This window comes from Propithecus coquereli, unplaced genomic scaffold (genome assembly GCF_000956105.1).
Source record: "Propithecus coquereli isolate 6110/MARCELLA unplaced genomic scaffold, Pcoq_1.0 Scaffold30, whole genome shotgun sequence".
Classification (NCBI taxonomy): domain Eukaryota; kingdom Metazoa; phylum Chordata; class Mammalia; order Primates; family Indriidae; genus Propithecus; species Propithecus coquereli.
Window position 1 is genome coordinate 9,829,427 of NW_012148619.1, and position 13,898 is coordinate 9,843,324.

Below are 13,898 nucleotides of genomic sequence, written 5' to 3' on the forward strand. Positions count from 1 at the left end.
ATTTTTGTAACAGTTGTAGATTTTTAAGTTAAAGTAACTCTTATACAAGTTTACAAAGCCAGAAAAAATAATTATCTCAAATATACCATGAAAGCAAAAATAAATTAGTAAGAAAATGTTACTGAACCAATACTCTAAAACTTAAGGGGAGAGACCTTCTTTGGAGTTTATGTGTACATTTATATTAATATATAATTCTACCTACCTTGATTATGGCTTCTCAGCCCCAGTAATGAAAAGGCACTATTAAGAAATGAGACCACAGGACTTGATTATGTTCAAACACCAGCACAAGTGCCATATAACTTTTTGTCTCCTAGCCTTTGAGGGGGTCCAGTATTGCTAGAGCATAATTCAATAGTTTGGTCATAATGATGACTCTGAAGCATCAAGGAAAGGGCATGCTTTGTTTAGTAAAACTTTTTTTTTTTTAGGAGTCATGCCCTGTTGCCCCATGTAGAGTGCAGTGGCATCATTGTAGGTCACTGCAACCTCAAACTCCTAGGCTCAAGTGATCCTCCTGCTTCAGCCTCCCCAGTAGCTGGGACTACAGGCCTGAGCCACGTCACCCCAGCTAATTTTTCTACTTTTAGTAGAGACCAATCTCACTCTTGCTCAGGCTGGTCTCAAACTCCTGAGCTCAAGCAATCTTCCTCCCTCAGCCTACCAGAGGGTTAGAATTCCAGGCATGAGCCACCCTGCCCAGCTGTTTAGTAAAACATTTTGAGTCAGAGAAGCATATGACATTTTAGATTCCCTTACCAAGAGGTAAAAATGGAAAAATTTTAGAATTTACACAAAATTTACCATTGTATCTGTCAGGTCCTGAGCTTTGAGGATTAATAAGATAATAAGACCTCGTTAGATAGGTTTTCTTATTTTATAGAGGAGTAAATTAGGATTGGAAAATTGGGATTAGGAAAACTGTTGATTCAAATTGACGTCCCTTTCATACTAAAACTTTTGTGTTTTCCACTACACTTCAGTTATATCAGGTTATGTCTGTTGCAAACTTACCTCTTTATGAAGCCTGAAGGCAGCTCAGGGCCTTTCAATGTTGTTGTTAATGCTAGTGATGTTCTGATAAAAGGTTTTAACTAGATATGCCAATATTGAATAATTGGGATAGAGAATGAAAACTCCATTAAGTTAATTTTATTCCATGATCAACATTATCACTCAGTCGGGGATTGCTCCAGTTTTCTTCCATTTTCATTTTGTTTTTACTGAAATTTTAAAATATTCCATTTAAATAGTTTTAACCAGGTCATGTTTTATTATAGCTTCTGCCTTCTGAATTGTCTTAGGTTGCTATTATTTCTACCATATCTAATTCTCCTGTGTCAAATTTTACAGATCTAAATTTCATCTAAGATTTTTGACAGTAACAAATTTTGTGTGTTGTTTTAGCCATTGTCAGTTTTCTCTTCGTGATAGTTCTACCAGCAATATATTTAATGCATTAAGGTTAATACATTATAATTTCAACAGAAGACATATTTATTTACAAGTGTAGACAGTTTTGTCAGCATGAATAAAACATCCAGCTTTGTTGTCTATTACCTCTCCCTTGCTACTTTTACCATCAATCCCTAAGAGAAAAGTGCCCCTAAGGTCGCACACAATTTTTTCTTTCCTCATAAAATGCAAATCACAGCATATTATAGTGGGATGATTCTTCACCACAAAAGGATGAGGAACTTAAGGGCAGGACTTTGATCGATCCCCAGTACTTTGTGCAGGCCCTAGCATACACTAGCAGCTTCAGAGAGGCCAAAAATCACAAGTATAGATAAACTACTTCCTTTAAGATGCCGCGCAAACAAAATGCTACAAAAACACTGAAAGATTGTCCCAAAAGTGTACTCTTGGATACACTTGTATAAAGTTCGCCCCTCTTTGCTCATAAAATATCAACTTGTGCTGAAAGGAATCACGAGTGATGCTTATAATCCTGACCTTGTCATTACATGGGGGTAGTTTTGGTTTCGGTCTCTTACCCTTTCTAGAAGCATCTGCCTTGTTTAGTGATAGGTAACAATTCATGTACCAAATGATCTGCGACACCACAGCGAACAAGGGACGGGGGCTTAAAGTTATTAGCAGGGAGCCAGGACCTCGCCCGTGGCAAAGGGAGGCGCGGAACAAAACAAGCTCACAGGCAGCAGTCACCTTCCTGCTAGAGAGAAGGGCAGGCTAAGAGAGGCCTGGACTGAGGAAGCCACGCAGCGCAGGTCCGGACAAAGCCCTCGCGGCTTCCACGCGTCGCCACGGCAACGCGGAGTTTGGGCCAGCCCGGATTGGCCAAGCTCGGCGCGCGGGGTCTGCTGGGAGAGCGCGTCCCCGCCGCGGCTCCGCCGGTTTGAACTTGGCGGGCCAGATGTGGGCGCCCGGTCAGTGGGGGGCTGCTCCCTCTCCCTACACCCGGTTCTGTGTCGACTGCAGACCCAGGTCTCGGCCCTCTTCGGGCTCCTTCTCCGTCCTCGTGATGGGCTCCCGGGGGCAAGGGCAGGAGCTGGTGTGCTCGCCGCCGTCGCCGCCACCGCTCAGCTGCAGCAATTCCACCATGTCATTGTTGTCTCCCCTCGGCCACCAGAGCTTCCCGTTTGACGAGGACGATGGTGGCGGGGAGGATGGGGAAGACGTGGACGAAGATGCCTGTGACTCAGAGGTCAAGGTGGCAAGCCTGAGAAGAATGGAGTTACAGGGGTGCGCCAGGTAAATCGAGGCCGCCGGGCCGATACAGCCCTTTTCAACATTTCTTACTTCTAAGGACCTTCTTTTGCCCGCCACTCCCCTGTCTTCCGTCTCAAAGCCTGCGCAGACACCTGCATCCCAAGGCGCCTTTTTTTTGCACATAAAGAGTTTGGGCAAATTCTTACAAATGGCAGCAGTTTTTCTATGACTCTTAATCTTTTTCTTGAGATGTGATGGTTGCTACAATCTCACTTCCCAGGAAAACTCACATAGTCCCAAATACACAAAACTTTGCTATTTCAGAAGTTTTATGAATCCTCAAAAGCCAGATTATGGACTTCAGAACTCTCGTCCAAAACGTTAACACCAAAATGTGGTTTACTGCATCTGTAGTTATTTTGAAAAAAAATCTACTGATGGTTAGTGAAGTAGATTGTAGTAAGCAGGTCACTTTGTATCATAAAGAGCTGAAGCACAGACGTTAGCAACGTTAACCGCACCATTCAATGACAAGGTTGGGTATGATCAGAGAACGAACTTAGAGTGGAATAGATGTCATTAAAACCATCCTAATATGTTTATTTCTACCATTATTCACTTAGCAAACATTTATTTTGTGCCACATATTAGTCTCGGTACTGGGGACCAATAACAAGATGGATATGATCTCTACTCTCAAGGAATGAAAGCCTAGATCAATCTACTTATTTTACAGATAACAAAATCATGGCTCAGAATACAAATAAAAAGTCTGACTCAAAGGCATGTATCTAGTTATTAGCAGACCTGGGCCTAGTACAGAGATGTATGCATCAGGTTCTACATGCCTAGTATTGGGTATATAGAAATAGGAGCAAAGGGCCTATTCCTGTAGGAATACCTCTTGAGATAGGCCTAGTAATGCAGGTCCATTCAGGGATAGACTCATACATTTTCTTCAGAAAGCATTTACAAGTGTCTCATTGCCAAGCCGTATGAGGGATAGTGTAAGAAATACAAGCCGGAGAGCCCATAGTTTATGTGTAAGTAGCAAAACAGCCGCCTTCAGTTTAAGGCACACATATCCAGAGTGAGTGAATGGAATATGGAACTATATGAAGTGACCCATATACATGGTTACAAGAGTGAGTCTATTAAGTATGAGAAGTAAAAATAAGAACATTGGTGAGAATGAAGATCAGAAAGAGTAAACCAAGCAAGCCACTTGTCCAGACTGGTTGTAGTGACAAAAACAGGCCTTCTCTGATCACCCCGATAGTAGAATTTAATGGTAGAGTTAGGGTTTCAGTAGTCCATTTTCATCTGCGCCTTTTTTGGGATTCTTCAGGACTGAGTTGGTCTGAAAGGTATTTAAAATAAACTTCAAGGCTTTGGGAAATATCTTCTGAGCATAATCAACAAGACTAAGCAATGTGGATGCAGGTTAGCAGCCTGAGGAATAGATAAATGGCCATCAAAACTACAGCTCAGCTGCTGAGACCTGGCATTAGCTTCCAAGGGCCAGAGCCCTGACCAAATGGAGCCTGCCAGGGGAGGAGCCAGACATCTGTGTCTCACTTATCCAAAGGCTGAATGAGCTGGTAACACCTAAGGCTGCCTTCATTACCACATTTCAGTCCCTATGAATCAAAGGAATAGCTGGGATATGGGTTTGGAAAGAGAATGTCGGAGTTGGCAGGCCTTGTGTGTGGCAAGTATCAGATGCTTATTAGGTATTCAATAAATGTGGGCTGAGTGAATGCCTGTTTCCCACTTCCTAGAGAACAGATAGAGTGATTATTTTCAAACTCCAAAAAACTTAGCACTTCCTGTCAGGAAAAATAAATTTTGAGAAAATTTCCTCATTCCCCTTCCCTATTTTTGACCGTTAGTTGGTGTCCTAGACAGCTTAGGGGTAATGGGATGAGGAGAGCAGGCAGCCTGAGTCATATAGCCCAGCCATTGTTCTGGGCTGCGAGTAACCTTTGTGGTTCTAGAGCTGCATGAGATTGTCTCCATCCTTCGCCTGCCTCAGATGGAGACTGTGGTAGGAATAACCAGACTGGAGAGTTGTATACACCCTAAAGATTGGCAAAAGGGAGTCAACCTAAATGCTAAAGAAGAGAAGAGCTGTATTTTTTTAGTAGCTTTTTATTTCAGAAAAATTTCAAATTTGCGGAAAGAAAAGTTGAAAGGAGACTATGAAGAACAACTGTTCACCCTTCACCCACAGTCCCTAATTGCTGACACATTTACTTCATCGTTCTCTCTGTGTATACACATTTGTTCCTAAACTATTTAAAGGAGGGAAAGGGAAATGTCTGCTTCAGGATCTGATTAGGATTATGTGTTGTAATTAGTAATTAGTTGTCCAGATAAGATTTTTAGGAATAAAAAATTGTTGACACCAAGGAAAATGGATTGAGTGTGGGTTATCCCAATGGGTTTTTAAATAATGCAGTTTTAGAAGATGAAGGAATTCAAAGGCAGTTTGATGGATAAACTAATTCAGATATTGGAATTCCTTTTCATGATCTTTCATAGGTATACTTATACATAATTTATATATATTGTATAAATCACAATATTGTAAGTACATTATTAAGTTTTGCTTTCACTGTACAGTTAAGTGATTTTGACTGGTAAGCAAAAGAGTTTCGTGTACCAGTGCTATAGTAGCCTCTATTTTGTAGCATTGATGTTGAATCAGAAAATACCCAAGAAGAACAGAAACAGGTGCACCTACCAGAAAGCAGCCTGACACCATGGGAGGTGTGGTTTGTTGGCAAAGAAAAAGAAGAACGTGACCGGCTGCAACAGAAAGCTCTAGAGGTAAAACTACACAGTGTTCTTTTTATTTAATCCATGAGCTCACAAAGTGGAGCTGCTGTTGTAAATTAAAATGTTAGTGTTATTATCCCTGAAAACAGTTTTTGCATTTGTTTGTTTTGGTTTACTATATCAAATTTAATAACTTTTATTCATAGAAATAATATATGTTCATTATAAGAGCATGCAGAAAATACAGCTAAGCATAATTAAGAAAATTAAAATTTCTAATTTTACCATCAGAAGATAACCAATGTTAATATTATGGCATATAGCTTTTCAGATTTTCTTCCATATAAATTATTTAAAAATGAAAATGTACAAATGTATATATACAGACACATACAATGGAGCTGCACCATATGTACATGTAATTAAGGTAAATTCAACCATATACACATACACAGTAAAATTTTTAATTTTTTAACAAAAATTAAAGTAGAGCAGGAGTCTACCACCATATATCACTCAAAGAGAATGTTCTCTAGAGTGAGTATGTGCTGACAATGGGAATCTGCTGATCTTTCAGATCAGTTTCTCTGTGCCTCCCTTTCTTACGTATGGAATCACATCCATGTGTGTGATTCTCTTTTTGAACTTTTGCTGTACAAACTCAAAGGTTTTAGATGTATTTTCAAATTAATCCTTCATTCTTTTAACTCTTCCTGTTTGCGATTCAGAACCTAGCAACCAAATAGATTTAGATAATTTGGTGCCCCTCAAACTCACTCTCTGAATTCTTTTTTTTTTTTTTATTTCAGAATCTTGTGGGGGTACAAACATTTTGATTATATATAATGCCTTAGGCTCTCCCAAGCCAGGGCTACGAGCTTACCATTCCCCCACATAGCGTGCTCTGCATCCATTAGTTGTGAGTTTACCCACCCCCACCACCTGCCTCCCACCTGACCGGCACCCAGTGAATATTACTACCGTATGAGCACCTTAGTGTTGATCAGTTACTTGCCAATTTGATGGCAAATATGTATGGGGCTTGTTTTTCCAGTCTTGTGATACCACTCTTCGAAGGATGGGCTCAAGCTCTATCCAGGATAATATCAGAGGTGCTAGTTCAACATTATTTTTTGTAGTTGACTAGTATTCCATGGTATACATATACCGCATTTTATTAATCCACTCATGTTTTTTTTTGTTTTGTTTTGTTTTATTTTGAGACAGAGTCTCACTCTCTTGCCTGGGCTAGAGTGCCATGGTGTCAGCCTCGCTCACAGCAACCTCAAACTCCTGGACTCAAGCCATCCTCCTGCCTCAGCCTCCTGGGTAGCTGGGACTACAGGCACGTGCCACCGTGCCCAGCTAATTTTTTCTATGTTTAGTTGTTTGGCTTATTTCTTTCTATTTATAGTAGAGACGGGGTCTCGCTCTTACTCAGGCTGGTCTTGAACTCCTGAGCTCAAGCAGTCCTCCTGCCTTGACCTCCCAGAGTGCTAGGATTATTACAGGCATGAGCCACCATGCCTGGCCCCACTCATGTATTGATGGACACTTGGGTTGTTTGCACATCTTTGCAATTGTGAACTGTGCTGCCATAAACATTTGAGTGCAGACGTCTTTATTATAGAATGTCTTTTTTTTCCTTTGGGTAGATGCCTAGTAGTGGGATTGCTGGATCAAATGGTATTTCTATTTTTAGCTCTTTGAGATATCTCCAAATTACTTTCCACAGGGGTTTTACGATTTTGCAGTCCCATCAGCTGTGTAAGAGTGTTCCAATCTCTCCACATCCACACCAGCATTTGTTGTTTTGGGACTTTTTGATAAAGACCATTCTCACTGCAGTTAGGTGATATCTCACTGTGGTTTTGATTTGCATTTCCCTGATGATTAGAGATGTTGAGCACTTTTTCATTTGTTTGCTGGCCTTTATTCTGTCTTCTTTTGAAAAGTTTTGGTTCATGTCCTTTGCCCATTTATTTATTGATGGGGTTGTTTGATTTTTTTTCTTGTTAATTTTCTAAAGTTCTATATAGATTCTTGTTATCAGCCCTTTATCGGATGAGTAGCATGCAAATATGTTCTCCCATTCTGTAGATTGTCTATTCGCTCTAATGATAGTTTCCTTGGCTGTGCAGACGCTTTTTAATCAGGTCCCATTTATTTATTTTTGTTGCTGCTGTGATTGCTTTGGGGGACTTCTTCATAAATTCTTTGCCCAAGCTGATGTCTATAAGAGTTTTCCCAACATTTTCTTCCAGAATTCTTAAGGTTTCATGCCGTGGCTTTAAGTCTGTTATCCATCATGAGTTGATTTTTGTGAGAGATGAGAGGTGAGAGGTGGGGGTACAGTTTCGTTCTTGTGCATGTGGTTATCCAGTTTTCCCAGCACCATTTATTGAATAGAGATTCTTTTCCCCAATGTATATTTTTGTCTGCTTTGTCAAAGATTAAATGACGATATGAGGATGGTTTTATATCTGGGTTCTCAATCCTGTTCCAAAGGTCTATGTTTCTGTTTTTGTGCCAGTACCATGCTGTTTTGGCTACTATAGCTTTGTAGTAAAGCTTGAAGTCTGGTAGACTGATGCCTCCTAATTTGTTCTTTTTGCTTAAGATTGCTTTGGCTATACAAGGTCTTCTCTGGTTCCATACGAAACATAGAATTTTTTTTTCTAGATCTGTAAGAAATGATGATGGTATTTTAAGAGGGATTGCATTAATTCTGTAGATCACTTTAGGTAGTATGAACATTTTAACAATATTGATTCTTCCAATCCATAAGCATGGTAGGGTTTTCCATCTGTTTCCATTTTCTACAAATTTCTTTTCTCAATGTTTCGTATCAAAGATGCAACACCTTTTACAATAGCATCAAAGAAAATTAAATATTTAGGAATATATTTAACGAAGGAGGTGAATTCTTCTTATCCAAACCCAGAAATCAAATAGATTTGAATGGTTAGGGATACTTCTTGTTTCTAATGAAATAGCATGAAACTCTTGTAATCTGCTTTTTTTCGCCTGTTACATTATTAATATATTTTTCTATCATTAAATATTTTTATAGGCAGGGTACATTGGCTCAAGCCTGTAATCCCAGCACTTTGGGAGCTGAGGCTGGAGGATTGCTTGAGTCCAGGAGTTTGAGACCAGCCTGGGCAACACAGCGAGACCCTATCTCTACAAAAAATAAAAAACTTAGCTGGGCGTGGTGATGCACGTCTGTAATCCCAGCCACTCGGGAGGCTGAGGTAGGAGATCCGCTTGATGCCCAGGAGTTCAGGGTTATAGTGAGCTATTATCACACCGTTGCACTCCAGCCTTGGTGATAATGAGACCCTGTTTCTCATAACTTCGTTTAAAAATGCCTGTCTAATATTATTAAAGTATATTTAAGATCTATTAAATATATGTTAAAATGTAGTTAACTGGCTCATTGTTGTTGGCTATTTCGGTTTATTCTAGTCTTAATAATTGTGTTTCTATAAAAATCCTGAAAACTAAAGTTTTGCCCTTCAGGATCTGCCTTAGAATAAATTTCCCATATCAATTTTGAAACTAGTTATTTCTCTGATGTTTTTCTAACCGGGTATGCAGTCACATGTTCAGGAGGCTTGGCATGATTTAAATGATTGTGCAAATTAGTACATTTTGCTATTTCCTTATTGCATGATACTTTGTACTCTAGAATACAGATTTATTCCTAGAAAAAGCACTGCGAGGGTGACACTTATTTCTTGTTAGCAGAGCACATGGCTTAAGAAAGACCTTATGGTTTGGTGTCTGGCAGGCTTAATAAAAGCCCTAGTTCCAGCCTTTTTACTTGCTGGGTGATCTTAGGCAAGTTATTTAAAATTTTATGTTTCAATTTTCTTATCTGTACAAGAGGGATAAAATAATACCTATGTCACATTTTTGTAAGGATTAAATGAAACAAAGTATAAAGATAGGTGTCTTTGTTTTTATTGGTACTATTTATATCATTGCCGTTCATAGCCTTATTAGAGCTCTTTCATTTATTTTCAGAATTAGTATGTATTTTTGAGACCTCAGACTCCTACTTCTCTTACCTTAACCTCAAGTTTTAACTTTACTAATTCCATTATTTAGTGCAGTAGATTTTAAAAATATTCGTTTATAAGTGAGAAATCTGTTTTTTATGTTACGCGTGAACACCAACTACTCAACTTACTGTAAGCTGATTTTGAGCTGTTACGGTATTCAATTCTTTTCTTGCCTTTCCCTTTGTTTTATTTTCTAAGTCTTGCTTTCCTAATTTTTTCTGTCCTCATTTACTGTATTCTCTAATTTGTTTACAAACCATATCATTAAAAGTACAAATTTTTAACCACAAGGAATAGTTCATCTCAGATCCCTATTAAAGCTAAAAAAGCACGAAGGCCAGAGAAGTAACTTTGCCAAGATTTCAGTCAGTGGCGGAACTGGAACTGGAACCTCGTTCTTTTGATTTCTAATTTAAGTGCTTGTTCCACAATATCAAGATGTATTTTAGAAATATGTCTTTATATCAGATATATACAAATGTATCAGACTTAGTATTTATTTTTTAATTTACTCTGACTTTCTTATTTTCTTCATTTAAAGTTTAAAGGAAAATTTATAGGCTAGTTGGATCATTAAAAGGATCATCCCCACTCATAAATTTGATTTCAGCAACAGACATTTAGATTTGTCTCAGACATCTTTGTGGGACTGAATTAAAAATTATTCTAACCCATTAAAATTACCCACTTACAAAATTTTATACATTTCTAACTATGGTTGAGATGATAAATATGGTAGACGTTCAATGTTAGTATTATGAAAAACTAGCGTGTTGGTGTTGTAGGTCATTTAAATTTTATTTATCCTTTTATTATTTGAAATAATTCATTAGCCAACTGCCTTAAATTCTATATGATCCAATTCTAATTTTTAACATTTTAATACAATTCTAAATTATAAAAAGTTATCTAGTTTGTGAATAGTCCCAGTGCCTTTTGGTTTTTTTCACCATCTTACCTTTGGCCATTTCATTCATTAGCCCTTAATGAAGGAATAGGGCAGGACGTAGAGTTGGTGAAACTCAAAATTGTCAGTTCTTCTGAGTGTTACCTTCAGTGATAAAATATTCTTTGAAAGTAGTCAAAACCTGTTGAAATAAAAATGCATGTTTAGGATCCTCTTTGGATTTTGGTTTTCCATAATCAGGTGTTTACAGGAAAATAGCTATAATCCTGTTGAAATTCAGCGATGTACCAGAAGACCACGTAGGGGCCTTTTGAGAGAATACTCCAGCTGTGTCCAGGAAGAGACTTGCCTTGGTGGTAAACAGCTGAGTCATTCAGGGTAGGAAATTCTAAGAAGAGCCAGCCTTGGAAGGGAGAGTTCTATCTCAGAATATGATGTATATTCTGGGTTGGCAAATTACTTGAACAGACATCCCAAGATAAGAGCACTGTTTTGGTCAGTGGTAGCATTTTCTAGATACTTTTTGACCCTTCTTTCTTCTTTAACTCTTATATCAACATTAACTAAAATTTGTCAACCATAATTTGTCCAAATTTGTCCTTACTGTTCCTTATCTGTTGCTCATTTCTGACTACCCTGATCCAGCTGTTTCTTCCTCATCCTCTCTTCCCTTCCCTTCTCTGAACTGTTGTAGGCAATAACATACAATGTAACACTTAATTCCTTGGTGTACAGAGGATCAGGTTAGATCAGAGATTTCTGGGATTTCATCTTTATATCTCAGTTCTTGCTAGCTCTGTGGTAGGTGTACCCTAAAAGTGTACTGAATCAATAATCAAGGAATAACAGCTGCAGAGATAGTGAAGAATCTTTAAAACCAAAATGGATAATTTGTTTTTGGGGGTATAGTGTTTAAAAGTTGGAAGACTTTCTGAGAGAGTGAGGGCAGCTATTTTCTATGCAGCAGAATTTTCAGATGAGAGGTTGTGGAAGACAGATAGCCTGCGACCAGTTATTCTAAAGTGCAAAAGATACATTTTTGGTGTCAAGTTTTATCTTCATTTAAAACACTTGAATTTTGGTATGAGAGCTGGAAAATGGTCTTTCCCATGCCCAGCCATGCCCAGGGAGGTAGGTCTTTGGGAAAGAGGGACGGGGAGGAGGAGAGAGGACCAATGGAAGAAGAAAGGTAAAAGTATCCGATTATTAGTATCTAAAGAGAGAAAAGAAAAATAACCAGTAATTATGGTTGTAGAGTCCTAGCAAAGTCTGGTTTGAACAGCATTCTCAACTAATGCAGTAATTTAACCGATGAGTGACAGAGCGGTAGCGTTCAGTTTGTAGTTTTATTTGGCCATACCTTTCACATTCTTTCTCCTGAGGAAATGCCCAAACGTGTAAATTCGAGTGACAGCAAGGCTGTTAAATAATCTGAGGTATGAATATGGTTTTGTTTTATACTCCAACAGCTATAAAATCAGTAAAAAAAAACTCTGGATTCTTTTTTTCCCTAAGGAAAATTGAATGGCTTCTTTACATTTCTTCTTTGGTGTAACTCTGAATTAAATTTTTAATTTAGGGATTATTTAATTCCTATCCTTTATCTTCATCAAGAATCTAGAAGCTTTTTATAACTGTAAAAAAAGTTGCAATTCTCTTGAGCTTCTGCCAATAGCTTACAGTGATGCCAAAATTTATGTGTGGGAAAGTTGATTTCAATGAGGGTAATTTAGCTGCAGTTTAGTCTAAGAAACTAGTGTTTTGCTGCCAAGCAATTACTTGTACATTTCTAAAAAATGACTTATGCTTCTTACCAGTGCTTTCTTTCATCATAGACTAGTTACTTAAGTAAGTTATTGTCACTAGTGGTATATACTCTATACAGGAAACTATATTCTTGTTTAATTTGGTTAACGTCGGCCTTTTTTGAAATATGTGATTTGGGTACTTCTATTAAATGTTGCCTTTTGTTTAAATAAAATCCATAGGAATTAAATCAACAACTAGAAAAAAGAAAAGAAATGGAAGAACGTGAAAAAAGAAAGATAATTGCTGAAGAAAAGCATAAGGAATGGGTTCAGAAAAAAAATGAGCAGGTAAGGAGAGGAAAAAAAAATGCACAGACATATTGACATCTCTTTTACCAAGTTTTCCCAGTACCTAGGTTTTTAAAAATTTTTCTCTTAGATTCTTTCTACTCTGGCTTTTTTTTTCCTACTCTTGTGGACATTTATCAAGTCTCTGTCTTCTGCCCTTTGCCCTCTACTTTTCTTTTCCCTCATGTGGCTTCCACTGATATCTGCCTGCAGGCAGTTGCCAAGTCTGTATTTCTAGACCTGACCTTCTGACGCCTTGTGGTAGATACCTCCAAGTCTGCAAATCTAAAACAACCCATTTTTGCTCTTTTCTCCTTCACAGAATCATTCTCCTAACTCCTTTGTTTCTGTTTTTATTAATAGTTCTGCTCTCTTCTCAGTCACCTGGTATTATCACAATTCTTCTGATGTTCTTGATCATCCCCTCCTTTTCTTTACAATAACTCTTCCCCTGTTTGTGATCTTTTCCCAAATGATCTTTCAGCTTATTTACTGTTTACTTCCCCATACTGGAATGTAAGCTCCATAAGAGCAGGGATTTTTGCCTCGTTTGTTCAGTTCTCCAGTGGCTAGATAGTGCCTGACACATAATAGACATCCAAAAATATTTACTGAATAAATGAATCCATCCCCTATGTCTCTGCCAGACTAATCTTGCTGAAGAAATCTAAATGTCATTCCCCAATTCAAAAAATATTTTTCATGGTTCCCCCCTGTCTTCTAAATAAGGTTTTAACAACTCAACCTGGCTAGGTAGAGACCTTCTACTCTTGAAGCTGGACTTCCATTTCAGGCATGTCTCCCACCTGCAGTTTCCTTTATGCCATGCTATTGCTTCTTACTGGGTTTCTTTTGGGAGCACACATGGGGTAATCATGGTCCATCTTCTTGGAGTATTAGTTTTACTGAAAAATTTTGAGAGGAAAAATGTTATGCTTTTTTTTTTGTTTCTTTTTGTTTTTTTTTTTATTTCAGCGTATTATGGGGGTACAGATGTTTAGGTTATGTATATTGCCCTTGCTCCCCCTCCCCCTCTAAGTCCGAGTTTCAAATATGTTCATTCTTCAGGTGGTGCACATTGCGCTCTTTGTGTATGCATATACCCGTTCCCTTCTCCCCCCTCCCCCCTGCCCAACATCCAATAGATGTTATTCTTATATGTGCACTTATGTGTTGATCAGTTAATACCAATTTGATGGTACATGTACATCAAAGTACATGTGGTGCTTGTCTTTCCATTCTTGGGATACCTCACTTAGTAGAATGCATTCCAGCTCTATCCAGGAGTATACAAGAGGTGCTATATCACCATTGTTTCTTAAAGCTGAATAGTACTCCATGGTATACATATACCACATTTTATTAATC

At 38.3% G+C, this 13,898-nt stretch overlaps 1 protein-coding gene across 1 annotated transcript in view; it reads left to right on the forward strand.

The window, feature by feature from the left end:
- Nucleotides 1-2,332: 2,332 nt before the first annotated feature.
- Nucleotides 2,333-13,898, forward strand: part of CCDC34 (coiled-coil domain containing 34) — a 22,330-nt gene continuing 10,764 nt past the window's right edge. Inside the window, exons 1-3 of the mRNA XM_012649644.1 lie at nt 2,333-2,718; nt 5,370-5,508; nt 12,423-12,530. Coding sequence (XP_012505098.1) covers nt 2,381-2,718; nt 5,370-5,508; nt 12,423-12,530 — 585 coding nt within the window. The 5' untranslated portion in view covers nt 2,333-2,380. The remainder of the gene's footprint in view (nt 2,719-5,369; nt 5,509-12,422; nt 12,531-13,898) is intronic.